Source organism: Electrona antarctica (genome assembly GCF_951216825.1).
Source record: "Electrona antarctica genome assembly, chromosome: 18".
Lineage (NCBI taxonomy): Eukaryota > Metazoa > Chordata > Actinopteri > Myctophiformes > Myctophidae > Electrona > Electrona antarctica.
The window spans coordinates 32959494-32974196 of NC_136799.1; the positions used below are offsets into that span (position 1 = coordinate 32959494).

General features: G+C 42.7%; 1 protein-coding gene across 3 annotated transcripts; it reads right to left on the reverse strand.

Annotated features, from left to right (window-relative positions):
• Nucleotides 1–5929: 5929 nt before the first annotated feature.
• Nucleotides 5930–14273, reverse strand: LOC306942812 (delta-like protein 4). 3 transcript variants are annotated; one of them, XM_079528921.1, is made up of 12 exons: nucleotides 14073–14273; nucleotides 12530–12650; nucleotides 12080–12343; nucleotides 11875–11929; nucleotides 10874–11149; nucleotides 9990–10050; nucleotides 9627–9757; nucleotides 9137–9306; nucleotides 8609–8831; nucleotides 7564–8308; nucleotides 7138–7246; nucleotides 5930–7018 (listed from the first exon to the last, which is right to left on the reverse strand). In XM_079528921.1, exons 2-12 carry the CDS (start codon nucleotides 12581–12583, stop codon nucleotides 7013–7015), a joined length of 2094 nt encoding a protein of 697 aa, XP_079385047.1. In that variant the 5' UTR covers nucleotides 12584–12650; nucleotides 14073–14273; the 3' UTR covers nucleotides 5930–7012. The 3 variants fall into 3 exon arrangements, with proteins under 3 accessions (XP_079385047.1, XP_079385046.1, XP_079385045.1); XM_079528920.1 differs by having other exon boundaries at nucleotides 14056–14273; XM_079528919.1 differs by lacking the exon at nucleotides 12530–12650 and having other exon boundaries at nucleotides 14056–14273.
• Nucleotides 14274–14703: the final 430 nt, after the last annotated feature.

Genomic DNA, 14703 nt, shown 5'->3' on the forward strand with positions numbered 1-14703 from the left:
ACCAATATGTTAACGAGCTGCTGGCTAGTGGCTATCTATAACTGTAACTGTAAACTGTAAAGTTCACACACGTGCGTTTGTTATTCAGAACAGGACGTTCCCGACCAATGATATCACAGAAGGGGTTGTCTCAGACAATCCTAAAAACCAATCAGGTTCGATTTAGGAGTAACTTTTCAGAGAAAACACCCCACCCCTCTCCAAGACGTGAGGGCGTCGTTAGCCAATAGTTGTCACATACCCACAGAGGGGTGGGATGATAACTAGTGGTATCAGATCAAATAACACAAATAACATAAAAACGTTTTCATTGCTGTTGCTGCTTTCTTTCTTTCTTCATGCCAGGCCACAACAACAAGACTTTTATCCAATGAAACAAAAAATGCTTCATAATGGGCCAGATGAAATAGCAATCCATTAATGTAATGCACTAAGTTTAAAGTCTGGTTGATGTGTTCAAGGTTCTTTAATCTTTAGCTTATTGTTCATTATGATATCTTCAAAGATTAACTTCAGAATGTTCTCATGACAGTTCATCAGTGTCAAAAACATGCAGGTACTGTATGTTCAGGATCATCGTTCCCGAATCATTTAATAGTGATTTTGTATAGTCAGCACTCGGCAGAGAACACAGCCTTCTATTTATAGGTTTGCAGAGGCCTCCCCTATATATCCTACCATGTCAAGCACAAGCAGTGAGTGGCTAATCAGATTACCTATAAATAGAGACAGTGTAGTTAGCTGTAGGTTTTCAAAAGCTCATTAAGTGTCCACATTCTAATTGAGTGTGTCTGTGACTGTAACACCTGATAAACTTGTGTAATGAATGGTCTACTCCTACTGAGGACTCATTCACACGTATCAAACAAATGTTCACAATGCTTTTCCAATGGGAGTCACATGGTTTGACCAAACATTTGTGTTTGGTTGCTGATTGCTGGTGGTGTTCTGCCCCTCCAAAAATGTTTGGTCAAACCATGTGACTCCCATTGGAAAAGCATTGTGGTGGCCTAAAAAACAAACCAAAAAACGACCAAACATTTGTTTGATCAGTGTTTGATACGTGTGAATGAGGCCTCATCATAACTGCTTGATTTGCCCTCTGCCTCTTAAACAAACAAGCAAACAAACAAAAAAACAGTTTAGAGGGTATTGCGCGTGACATCATACCCGGACATTATGTGCGTGACATCATCATCATCATACCCGGAAGTTATGCGGGAACGCCTACTGAGTGGCAGAAAACTAGTTTTTGGCCTTGACAGCCCATACATCCAAACATTAAAGTCCTATCTGATTGCATTAAACAATGTTAAACAACGTTAAACTCACTTTGCCACTCGATTTGCCATTCACTTTATGCATGTGCATACCCCTCTATAATTATTTGGCCCTATGTAGCATAGGCCTACCTATTACCATACCATAATCTAGGCTAATAAGCATTATCCCCTATGATCAATAGGTCAAATAAGTAAAGGATACACCTCATGTGAATGACCGACTTGACATAATTCACATAAGCATGTATATCTTTTATATTATGAGCTACTTTATTGAAGATAAGAAATTATCTCAAGGCCCAGATGGTTAGCTCAACCGTCTGGGCACCTAGGCTGCGTCAGGATCGACTCCCGATCCTGACGGCCTTTGCTTTGCCGCGTGTCTTTCCCCCCATCTCTCTCCCCATTTCCTGTCAGTCTACTTTCAACCTATCAATAAAGGCAGAAAAAGCCAAAAGAAATATCTTTAAAAAAAAGAAATTATCTCAAGTCCCTAACATGAGTCTTACTGCCCCCAAGTGTTTGTTAAAGACATTGCTTTGCTATTTGATGAAACACCCAACACTCAGTCAAAACTGTCATCAAAGATTAAGCAAGTCTTTGAGACAAATGCAGGCTATAGGAAAACATGCTTGATAGTGAACAAGAATATTACAAGTCAGCAGTCCACAAACAGGACGCATTTCAACACAATGCGAATGCATTGTGTTGAGAAGGTTCAAGGACAGTGTGTGTGTGTGTGTGTGTGTGTGTGTTTGTGTGTGCGTGTGAGATAGAGAAAGCACTTGTGTGTAGGCACAGGGGTGTGTGTGTGTGTGTGTGTGTGTGTGTGTGTGGGGGGGGGGGGGGGGGGGGGTCTTTGCATTACTTTGTATGAGAGAGGCTTTGGCATGATCAGTGAAAAAAGGGAAGACATCTATTATATATCCATGGCTATTTTAAGTAGCGACCTGATTTGCTATGGTATCTTTCCCTTTAGTCAGAGTCTGTGTTGAGGTGGTCCTTTGTGCTGATAGTAACAGACTAAACAGTAACGTTTCAGTGGATGGACTCTGCTGCATGGGACCTGTTTGCATGCTCTGAACGTACATACTCATTCTCTCACGTGGTGTGGGGTTGTAGTCTAATGCATTTGTTTCTTTTTGATGGGCTAAAACACTTTTAGTGTATGTTCACAAACTGTGTCCTACTTACTTACTTAGGCCCATCGCTCCCAGTGGAGCATAGGCCATCGACGACTCTTCTCCATCTTGTTAGGTTGCAAGACAAATTTCAGTGCAAACTGACAATTAAGTACTATATCATATATCAATCATCCAACATGGTTTTGGGCTGTCCTTTCTGTCTCTCCCCAGCTCAGCCAGCTGGTTCCCTGTCTCTTCAGTTCCGCCTCAGTGTCTCGCCTCCAGGTGTTCTTAGGCCCTCTCTTCCGCTTCCCCTGGGGGCTCCAAGTCGGGCCTGGCGTGTAGTACTAGCTGTTGGTTTCCTCAGGGTGTGACCGATCCATCCCCACTTTCTCCACCGGATCTGTTTCTCCACTGGCTCCCTCCTGACTCCCTTTCCTCCAGAGTTCCTCATTTCTGACCACCAGATCTTGAAAAAACGTTGTCCTACACAAACATTAAATTCCCATTGACAATGAATGGAAATGTTTACATCATAGTGTTTGAGCAAATATCTATTTTATGTCATGATGATGTACGATGATAAGAGCGCCCCTCACTTCACACAGGGGTGATTTTTGTTTTACTTTGAGTATGTCCAAGTTTCAGTACTTTTACTTCTACTTCACTACATTTGGCAAATATTGTACTTTTACTCCACTACAATTATTTGACAACTTTATAGTTACTAGTTACTTTGTAGATTTTGATTATTATTACAAAACATACATTAAACACTTCAGCCCTATATACCTTTCGGCCATTCGAAAATAGACAATCTAAAATCTAATAATGCATCGCGATGTGTCACATTATGAGCTTGTAGTGCTATTTTCAAAAGATTGAGTACTTTCTACTTTTGATACTTTAAGTAGATAAGTACATTTTGATACCAATACTTTTATACTTTTACTCAAGTTAAAAATTTAACTCCGGACCTTTACTTTAGATTATTTCTACATTGCCGTATTGATACTTTTATTTAAGTAAAGAATGTGAGTACTTCTTCCTGATGTTTGTTAAGTCGTCCAGTAACTGCGCCCCTGGGCCAGTGTAATATCTAGATGGAGACACACTACAAATCCTAAAATCCTGAACTGATATGAACCTATGATGAACCTATATGCAACATAAAATATCGTTAATGGACAATCCTGAACAACTGGAAAGAAGATCTGTCCAATGTCCATGTCTTTAGTTTTATGGAGCTATAGTATGTAGAGTACACGCCTTACACTACTTTGCAGGGTTTTAAGGGAGCATGGGAGTACAATCTATCTGTCACAACAACCCATGACAAAGAACAGATTTATATCTAGAGACACAGGAAATCAATTTCAGTTTGCCGTCGTGCCAAAGCAATACAGTTTAAGATTATACACTGAATGCATAATATCCCTCAATCGTAGACTTTCTTTTACCCAATGTTTTCACCCAAGACATAAATGTGTGGTTGTGGGTACTACTCTATGAAGGCTAACTCACTGTCTTTGGCAAAGATACTTCCAAAACTAAGATATTAGTTTTGGAACAGGAGATGGACCCAGCCAGTGGCCCCCCCAACAACACAAACAATAAGAGACTTTACTGAATTCTCACTTAATATATGCTGCAAGAAAAAAACACGTTATTGCAGTGAATGTATGAAAAACAAGTTCTGTCAAAGGCTGGCAAAGATTACTGTTGGATTTAGCGTCACATTTTGGAAACTCTATTACACTGGTATCTCTACTATCATGTTGCAGGGGATTTTCCTGATTGTCTTTATTGTACGCCATCACCCATGAGGCAGCAGATGAAACTGATCATGAAACTGAGCCCATCTCTTGTATTCTTGTGTGCGCCATGCGTGCGAGTGTGTGTGTGTGTGTGTGTGTGCGTGCGTGCGTGCGTGCGTGCGTGTGTGTGTGTGTGTGTTAGGCAGCGCTTGGTTATCCACAATACTGTAAATCCATCACTCAAGCCTGCTCTTACCTGTAACAAGCCTTGGGTTGACCTAGGTTATGGGTGCCCAAAAGGTAGATCGCGATCTACCAGTAGATCACAAAGGCCGTGGTAGACCACAGGTAGACCACATGACATGAAAATAAAATAAAATACATCAAATATATACGTATATTAATAACAAATGGCCACTTGAATTAGCCCTTCACTAAATCCCACCCCAAAAAGCGATTGTCCAATGCCAATCCAAATAGTTTAGCAACGGTTGCTATGCAGGTCAAGCTTTCTTCGCTGCTAACGTGCCTATTGGACAACTTCTATAGTAGGCAACCCCACAATGTAATTTGTTTTCAAGAGTGTTAGGCACAAATGTCAGTAGCATTACAATGTACCCACTCAAGGACACTGAGACCCACTGGTGTAGCAGAATAGTGGGCCAACATTCACAATATGATCAATATCAGCACCCTGACTGTTTGACAAGAATGGAACAGAGCCTTAATTAATATCATCAGTAACACCTGTGAAGGAAGTAGGAAAGGGGCCCGGAAGTACAAAGTTATTCTTCCTCCAACCGCTTGCCACTGCTGTTGCACCCCACTGGCTCACCTGCGGCTGCAAGTGAGGACATACACTATAGCACCTTGTCCTCCATCCTACTCCACCCGTTCAACATTACCCACTGACAGATGGCAGATGCCTTCCCACTGTCCCAGCCGTAGTTGGAGTAGGAGACGGAGTATGTGCATCGTATCATATCTTATAAAGAGCATGATAGTTGTCATTGTTTATAGTTGAATTTAGAGAGCAATTAAGGGGGGAAAAAGAAAACCACAAAGAATCGATTCATATTCACATACAGGTCTTTTTTTTAATATATATATATTTTTGTCTGAGCAATTCCCTTTTTTTTTTTTTACATTGCTGCCAATTACAGTACTGTCCACTGAATGATTGTGAGCACATTGATTTGACATCCCACTGGCACATGCCTGCCACGGCCATAGATATGGATTCATTAGAACTGCTACAAGGCCATCATACTGAAGCCACTTCCACACCAGCTAGAATAAAACTACCAAGGATAAGATACTGACATCACAAACAACTGGAAGCGTAGTCTGTAGTTTTATTGGACCCCGACATTAATCGTAGCAGGACCCTTTTGATTTCTTCCCGTTACGCGAAAGGATCGTGCGATGATGGATAAATTATATTAGCAAAAGTCAGAATAAGTTCACAACACAGCACCGTGTGATACGTTGTGAACTTAGGCTACACATGGGCAAATTCCAAATTTAGAAATTCTTTGAAAAATAAACGAAAATAACATTTTGTAAACAGCCATGTTTTGCAGTTCAAGGGCCCCCATCAATCTGCAACACTTCCACTATTGTGACATCATTGTGAACCTTGTTATGTTTATTCTAGCACACCAGATGACACTTCAAATAAAGATTCTAAATGATTTAAACATTTAGCTGAATTAGGATCTCTATTTGACCACTTACACTCAACAATTCAATAAGACCAACAAACAACAGTGTACCAGATATGTATTAATCTTTTTTCTTCTTCTTAAAAAAAAAGCAACACCAACAACATTTAAAAAATAAATTCAACTTTCTGGGGCATAAACTTAAACGCAGATGTACACTTCATACTTCTAATCGTAACATATAAATATACATTATATACAAAATAATCTTATAAAACATAGAAAAAAAGAAAGATCAGTGCTTCATAATATTAAATAACTAATGAAATACTAATCTTACACAACATTATTGGTTCACTACTTTCAATAGAAGGCGTCCTTGGTACGATAGTCACTTCATGTGTTCTTTGTCTTTAATTATGGGTGATCTTGCATAAGGTAACATGTTGCCTTATCTTGAGTTTCCCCAGTGTTGCACCATATTGCAATAAATTGATTTCTATTTCACGTCCACTTTTGCTGTACTGTGCACAGGAATCAAGATGAGGCAGGGCATAAAGTTGCTCTGAAACTCATATATAAGGCTTGGTGATCTGGGCTGCATACATTCTTTATCAAAAAGATTACATTTACAAAACTGACATGCCTCAAAAAAAAAAATCAAAAATGAACCGTTTTCAGTAGTTTAAATCACTTTTTCCCCTTTCTTTTTTTTTTAGCACAATGCTCATTTTTGCTTGCCAGAAAATGGAAAAATGCTGGCTCCTCCCACAGGCTTGCTGGCAGTAATTTGATTGGTTGATTGCTGATTATCACAAGAAGGTGGAGAGGAGTACATCCAGATAGTCTTCTTCTACTAATCAACATGCTGGCATAAATAATTAGGCCTGTTGCCCTCGAACGACCTTGGGTAGTCCAGATATCGACCTGAATCTAAAAACATTAAAAAGTCGTGTCCAAAAGTCAGACTCACTCGCTTATTATTTCCCACTGTCTTTTCAGTCTTTACATTCTAAGAAGAATTGGTAGCTTGAGTTCTATTGCATTCAAAGAGCACACCGGCTCTATCCAGTTATCAAGTTTTCAAGAGCAGCAAGTTGCATTTAAATAAATCCCAGGCTTTCTACACTTGTAAACAGTCCAGAAGATATCCACTGTACAGAACGACTAATATCTTCCATGTATTATACCTGAAAGACAAAGAAAAAAGAAAGAGAGAAAGCTGATTATTGATCTGAAAGGTTATGGTCCATTTAGTGAATAATTAATGGTAGAGATCTACAAGAAAATCATCAATTAAATGTTTTACCTCAGTTGCTATGATGCATTCGTTTTTCGCTTCTGTTATAACAAACACAGACTGGTACATTGAGTCTCTTGAAGAACATATTGTTGATATTCTGCACTCTGGCCTTTCTCTGTGAAGAACAAGTAGACGTTAGTAATATGCACAAAATCAATGCTGTTATCTGTTGACCAAAACACGTTCATCTTGTGATCTTGGTAACCACCCTTAAACCCTACTGATCAGTCGCATCTATCTGGGCTCCCCTCTACACCACATCTATTCACAAAAAGAGCTGATGTACAAGGTCACAATGCAACGTGTTGTGGCGTGTTGTGAGCTCGTAGATCTGCTAATTCCACCAAAGGTTCACTCCCAAAATAGCAATGCTAGGGTTCATGTAGTCACTAAAACTCTTCATAACAACTCTTTCACGTGTACTGCACTCACCTGTACATTCTATTCAGTGGCACTTTGCCTTCTATTGTCTTTTCACAGTTTTCGTCTTTGTCCACGAGGGACAGTTCATCCTTGTACCCGTTGGAAGTTTTGTATTCCAGGTGGCAATGGTTGACGTGTTTGTGGTTGGACTTTTCCCGCGGACAGTCCACTTCAAGGTCTATCTTTTTATTGGTGTTCTTCAGTTCTAGCGTGGAGATGAGGTTCTCCTTCTGGAAGTCCGCCTTGGAGATGTTGTTCATAGTGTCCGTGGCCCGCTCCCTGCTCCTCTGCTTCCTGACGTGCCGCAGGCAGACGGCCGTCATGCAGAGCAGCACCAGAACCACCACCAGAACCACCACCAGGCCCACGCCCACGGCCACCCAGCTCAGCCTCTCCCCGGGCACCCAGCTCTTGTTTGGGCTGGGGGTGACGTCCAGGGCCACGTCATACGACTGGCACTGGGCTCCGCCGTAGTGTGCCAGGCAGAGGCAGGCAGGCTGGCCTTTGGCGCCGATGATGCAGGTCCCCCCATTCAGGCATGGCTGGGCGGCGCAGCCTGTGGGTTTGTCGCAGTTGCGGCCGGCGAAGCCCGGGGGGCAGGTGCAGGTGTAGTCTTTGATGCGATCCAAGCAGGTGGCCCCGTTGACACAGGGGTTCATCGCACACTCGTTGATGTTGATTTCACAGCGAAGCCCTCGGAAGCCCGAGCGACAGCTGCAGAATCGGAGGTTACCAAGCACCACGCAGTGTCCACCTGCACAATACAAAACATTGTTAAGGCTCACTGTTGATATTATGGTCCTGGAGCATACCTATTTACACTCACATCGACAGTGTCAGTGGGTGCAGGGCCAATAAGGCAATCATGGAAGGAGGTAAGGCCCACACACCATCTTTAGGCAAAGGACTACTTTATTGTAGGACAATGTTTTCAGATACTGACCTGATGAATTCCTTTGCCTAAAGATGGGCCTACCTCCTTCCATCACTGTTGATATTATCACACGTGTGTTGTGCAAATATATGATGCACAGTCAGAGAATAATAGATTTACCATTGGTGCATTGTAGAGAGGTGCATTTGTCCACTTTCTTCTCACAGTTGAGTCCGGTGTAGCCTGGCAGGCACTCGCACATGTAGCTACGCCCGTTGTCTCGCTCTCTGCATATCCCGTCGTGGAAGCAGGGTTTGTCTGACGTGCAGGTCAGCATCCTGTTCTCGCAATGTCTCCCTTCGAACCCATTTGGGCATTTACACCCATAGCCATCCTCGGAGTCCTGCAGGCAAAGAGATATTAAGACAATCAGCAAGCTCCGTTGCAGGAAACTACTACTATAGGTTACTACTATAGCATAGGTACGGTAGAGAGCTCCCCCTCTGTCAGAGTTGCAATGGTGCAATTCATTGTCTATTCTCCTATTCTCAGCGTGAATTCTATTTACAGTAAAGGGTCTGTGAACTGGGTCAGCCAGCGACTCGGCAATCGGTAGCATCCTCCTGGGCTAGCAGATAGACCGAGGCGAAAACAAAAACAGGAAAGCTTGTGTTGTGGGAAAGGAGAGAGAGAGACTTCCGGACTCACCAGGCACTGGCCTCCGTTCAGACAGGGCTGGCTGTCACACTCCCTGACCTCCGAGTTGCAGTTGACCCCGGTGAAGCCCGGCAGGCAGGTGCACGTGTAGCTCCCCTGGCCCGTGTTCATACATGTGGCCCCGTTGAAGCAGGGCTTGTGGTGCGTGCAGTAATTCAAATCTGGACATAATCAATGGGGGGATTTAGAATTATTAGGAATTAGGAAAAATCGTTTTATTTTTTTCACCTGGTCTGTACATTGTGGTTGTCATATCGTCTGTTGGGTGGAAACCTCATTTGTCCAAAACTGTAGTATAATCAAATTACGTTACATTACGAAAAAACACAAAAAGTTTAAATTTGGAGAGGTTTCTGCCCGACAACATGAGCGATATGAAGTATTTATCACCTCACTGTGGTGATATACAGCACCATAATCATAATTCAGCTTTCATTGTTTTCAGCTCTTTTCAAAGAATCCAGAGGAGTTGCAGACTGACCTTGGTCACAGAACAGGCCTCCCCAGCCCTCGTTGCAGGTGCAATGCCACGGCTCCGCACAGGTGCCGTGCTTACAGGACGGGTGGCGTTTACACACGTCACAAAAGGGACCCTGCCAGCCCTCTCTGCATCTGTGTGTCACACACAAACAATGTACCGTCAGTCACTGTGTGTTCACATACACACATTAGTGACATTACCACTGACCTTCTACCCACTGTAGCAAGAGCAAGACTTACAGGTCAGACAGAGTGAGTGAGTGAGTGAGTGAGTGAGTGACTGACTGACTGTAGTGTAGAGAGAGAGAGATTTGTGTAGGCTAATTAGTGTAATAATAATAATAATAATAACTTGCAAACTCACTTGCACTCCCCTGGTAATGTGCAATTTCCATTCCTTTCACTGCACCCCTCAAGACAAATAGCTGCAAAACAGAAGGACAATTCAAAGATTTGTTAGTAAAGCTGCTTGCAACTGCAAGTCTCATATAGGCTAAGCCACGCCAATTTGTTATAATAAGCTTCTAATTTGGCATTTGTCACCTTCTGAACGCCCCTGCTCCACAAAATAAAAAACCTGTTACCTGGCCATTTCAATAGAAAGCTCTAATTTGCCCCGGCCTGTTTTGGCCTGTATGTGACATTGATTTTGCATGGTTACAAGGCCAGAGTTAAACGGCTGGTTAGTCTGGAGCAGATGCTTGCTCTCAAAAGCGGACAGCTGCCCCATTGTTGTCGGCGGGCAGTTCGGACCCTGTTTGCAGCTGCTGCCCTCCCAAAGCAACAATAGAGCCCGCAATTTAGCGGCGCGTGGCGGACGATAATGCCGCGATTAACCCGACGCGTGCTGCTCTCAGGAACCAACGACGCCCCGGATTAGGTTTACCCGCACGCGCCTTTAAAGCGCACATGCAGGCTCAATGTAAAGAGAGGGAGACAGAGACAGTAGCCTAGTCTCTAAAATGCATCAAATTCAAAGTATAATTCAAAGTGTGTTCAGAATCAGGGTTTATGTCCAAATTCAAGTGTAGGCCTACTAATAAGTCAGATATGCGTAATAAAAAAATAATTAAATGTAGGCCTATATGCTAATTAACAAAATAGTAGCCTAAGTTGATGTGTATTTGAAAAAAAAAACATATTTCAGGGGTGGTGGTGGGGGGCTCAGTTTAACTTGTGATCTTTTTATCAGAAAACAAAAGGGGGGGAAAGCCACCATATGGCGTCTTTTCCTCGGTGTTTGCTTACGTTCTTGGCAGTATTGTCCCTTCCATCCTGGAAGACAGGCTATCTGGCCGCCAGCAGTGCAGGTGTAGTGGCCAAAGCGGTCGTCCCGTGGAGAGCATATTTTGGAACAAGTGTCCCCGTAGTAATGTTCATTGCAGATGAAGCGGTATGAGTACCTGAGCTCCGTCCCATGCTGCGCGCCGCTCTGCTCGTCCTGGGACCACTCGGGTCCTATTCCCAACTTTCTTTGGATGGAAAAAGAACCTATCAACAGTTCGGGGTTGGAGGAGGAGATATCTGCGAGAATGGAACATATAAAGCGCAATTAAGCAATTGGTTGGTTGATTGATTGATTGAATACTTCAGCAACAGTTTGCAGAAAAAACAAAAGTAGGCTATACAGTTCAATACAAGGTCTGCTGCTAGATTTAAAACCCAAGAAAGCATGGCTTAATTGTTTCCATTGACATTTGGTGTCCTTCATATTCAATTCATCGGAGTTACCTAACCCCACACAGTCAGGGCTATTATTTTTTTTGCCAGTCAACGAGCTATTCATTCATTCAGCGAATCAATTAACAATAGCCATAGAATATATTGAAATATCCTCTTCCTTTATGACAACAAAACGGCTGGCCTTCCTTGCGGTGTAAATGGACGAACAAAGAGGTGTAAAATGCAGGAAGAGGCCGTCATATGCTTTTTGGCAAGAGCCTCATATTGTCACTCGCGTCTCTGTGCACTTTCCCACACCGAAAATAAACGAAGGGAAGTGCAATTGTGTTGGAGATGTGATTGAAAAGAAATGCTCCATGGCACGCAACGAATCCAACGAACTGTGAACACTTATAACCTCAAATACAAATGCAATCAAACGAAATCAAATAAAAAAAAGTCCCCAAATATCAGGATATATATTGATAGCCTACATAAATATTATTATTTTATTATTATAATAATAACCATCTCCCAAGCTAAAGTGCATGTCTCCCTCTAGCGGTAATACAATATATAGCGCTCACCTCCAGGTAGATCCAAAGCCGAATTCCAGGCTTCGATAACTAATGAAAACGCGCCCTGTGGAGGAAAAAAACTATATTACTCCAAGTCCAAGCAACATAAAACAAGCTATAGGCTTTATAAAAGTTAATGGGCTTTTTTATTTTTATTAGCCTGGCTGAATTTCGTATTGATAGTTAATTTAGGCCAGCAACAACAACAACTTACCGGCCACGTAAAGTTGAGCGGCAGACGCAGCCTGCCGCCGTGCGTGATGCTGAAGGAGTCCGTGCCAAGGACAGGTGTGGTGACTCTGCCAAAGATGCAGTCTCCAGGAGACACCACCGCCTGGAAGTTCTTCAAGCACACTTGGAAAAAAGTCCTGCAGCCAGAGCCAGAGCTGCTGCTGCTGCATGCGAGTCCATTTGCCAGCAAACCTCTGCTATTGTGGAAATGATGAAGGTCTAATTCGAACACACCTGATCCCTGAACCTATATATGAAAGAATAACATCCGTGAGAATGAATCATGCAATATCCGAGTTTATTTATTATATGTTTATTATATTATTTATTATATTTTATTTTAAAATATATATTATTATTTATTATATGTAGTATCCGTTATTGAAAAAATACATACAAATAATGAAGTAAATTTTAAAATCGTAATAGCTACCTGAGTAGATAATGTTATAATAATTGCGAGGATAGAGGTGAACCAAAAGGCCATTCTTTAGAGCTTGTGTGCGTATCCTTTGAAAAACAAGTTGTCCGTCCGTCCTCCACAAACAACGCTCCTATTCCAAAGTGATGATGATTATGAAACGTTGAAAAGCAAATCATAAATATAATCCTTCTTCGAAACCCTGTGTGTAAAAGGACAAGATCCAGCAGCTCCAAAAAAATAATAAAAACAATCCGAAAAACCAGAAAGTTTAAGAAAACAACCTTGTTATCCAAAATGATGTGAGGATGAGGTTCTTTTTTTTTACACAAATATAAGCAGTAACGTCAATATCCACAGATGACTCATTCGTCTGTCTTTTTTAAGTTGACCATCCATCGTGGCGGCTGAGTGTTTTTGTTTGGTGTGGGGACGCAGCAGCAAGCCTCGCGCTTCTTCTTCGGTCATGCAGAAGGGGGGAAAAAAGTCTTCTTGCTGAGATGAGGACCGTTTTGCACGCGTGTGTGTGTGTGTGTGCAGTGCGCGCGCTTCAGTCGTGGAGCATCACCACCACCACCATCATCATCATACCGATCCTCAATGAAGGATGTTTGACGTCGCTCCCACTTTATATATAGGCTACTTGAGTTTAGTGTCATTAGAGACACTGTCCATCAATAGACCCCGCCCACTTTGCAGCTCCGAGAGAGAGAGACGCAACTCTCCTCCACCGTCCTCCTGCGCTAGTCCTTTTTATTTTTTGCCTCAACTGATCTTTTAAATAAAAATAAATGTTTTCATTTTTTTTAATAATATTTGAGAATTATTCATAATGTACTCCAGGCTCTAGCTCCGTCTAGGCTTAACTGCACTCTTTCAATATTCTGCCGTGCGTCTTTGGAGCGCTCCATTCTTTGGGACACACGCGCGCCCTTGATCGTGTTTGGACGAGCGCGTCTGACCCAAAACAACATCTCTCTTTTTGTGTCAGCTTTTTACCTATTTATGCTCAAACGTACGACGGTATGTCGCTTGTCAAAACAGAACCGATCTACAAACTACACAACGCATCGTTGTTAGCTTGCTTGTAGATCGGTTCTGTTTTGAGTTGACGCGCGACACCCCACACACTGTACGACGGAGCGTAGGCTTTTCTCGCCTGATCTCACGCTCTCGCCTCTCCTCGATCCTTCCTTGTCCCTTATATTTACTTTAGATAGAACAGGCGAAGCGGGAGATAACAACACAGCTGTATGATAATGCTCTCTCACTCCAAACACTGTTTCGGGTCCAGTCGTAAATCTTTTTCGACTGAGTGAGGACCCCGGGCTTTATAGTCCACGCCTGCCCCTGACGCCCTTCGCATCCACCTCAACCATATGTGTCATCCAATGCAAACACATTTCTAGACTTTCATTTTGCTATAAGCATGTGTTTTTAGACATAATAAAAAACAAATTAATTATTGTAGTACCGGTATATACTTTCTCAGATGATCAGATCTTAACTTTTGAACAAGTCAGGACTTCAGCTCTCACCTTAGTTAATTGCTTACATTGCATGCATGCACCTGCAGTGCACTGATGAGAAAGAAAGACAAGAAGCAGGATGGAGGTCATGGCCTGAAGTGAGGATGGCAGCAGCTGACCGTGAAGGGTGGAAGCGCTCTGTGAAGGCCTTATGTGCCACAAGGCACGAAGTGGATAGGTAACAGGTAAACCTGCAGTGCACACACATAGGCAGCTCTCTCTCTCTCACACAGTAGCTCTCTCTCTCTAGGCAGGGTTTTTGAAGACTCTGGTGATCATTGTAGAATGGAAACAGGTGTGCAGTGCCACACCCAAGCTCGTCAGAGGGGAAGGGGAACACAGAGGTGGACCTGACTAGGTGGAAGAGTGATGACGGTGCAGTGGGTTGTGCCCAGGAACACCAGAAGTGGAAGGTGGAGGTGGAGGGTTCGAACCTGGGTTCGAAACCGTAACACAATCATTGTTTTCTGTCCACTCGACTCCACTGTCCCATTCAGTTTAGAACACTGTGTGTGTGTGTGTGTGTGTGTGTGTGTGTGACACACACACACACACACACACACACACACACACACACACACACACACACACACATTGTATATACCTGTATGTATAATGTCACCATGTTTGTTGAACTTGTGGCCACAGCTGAATGAC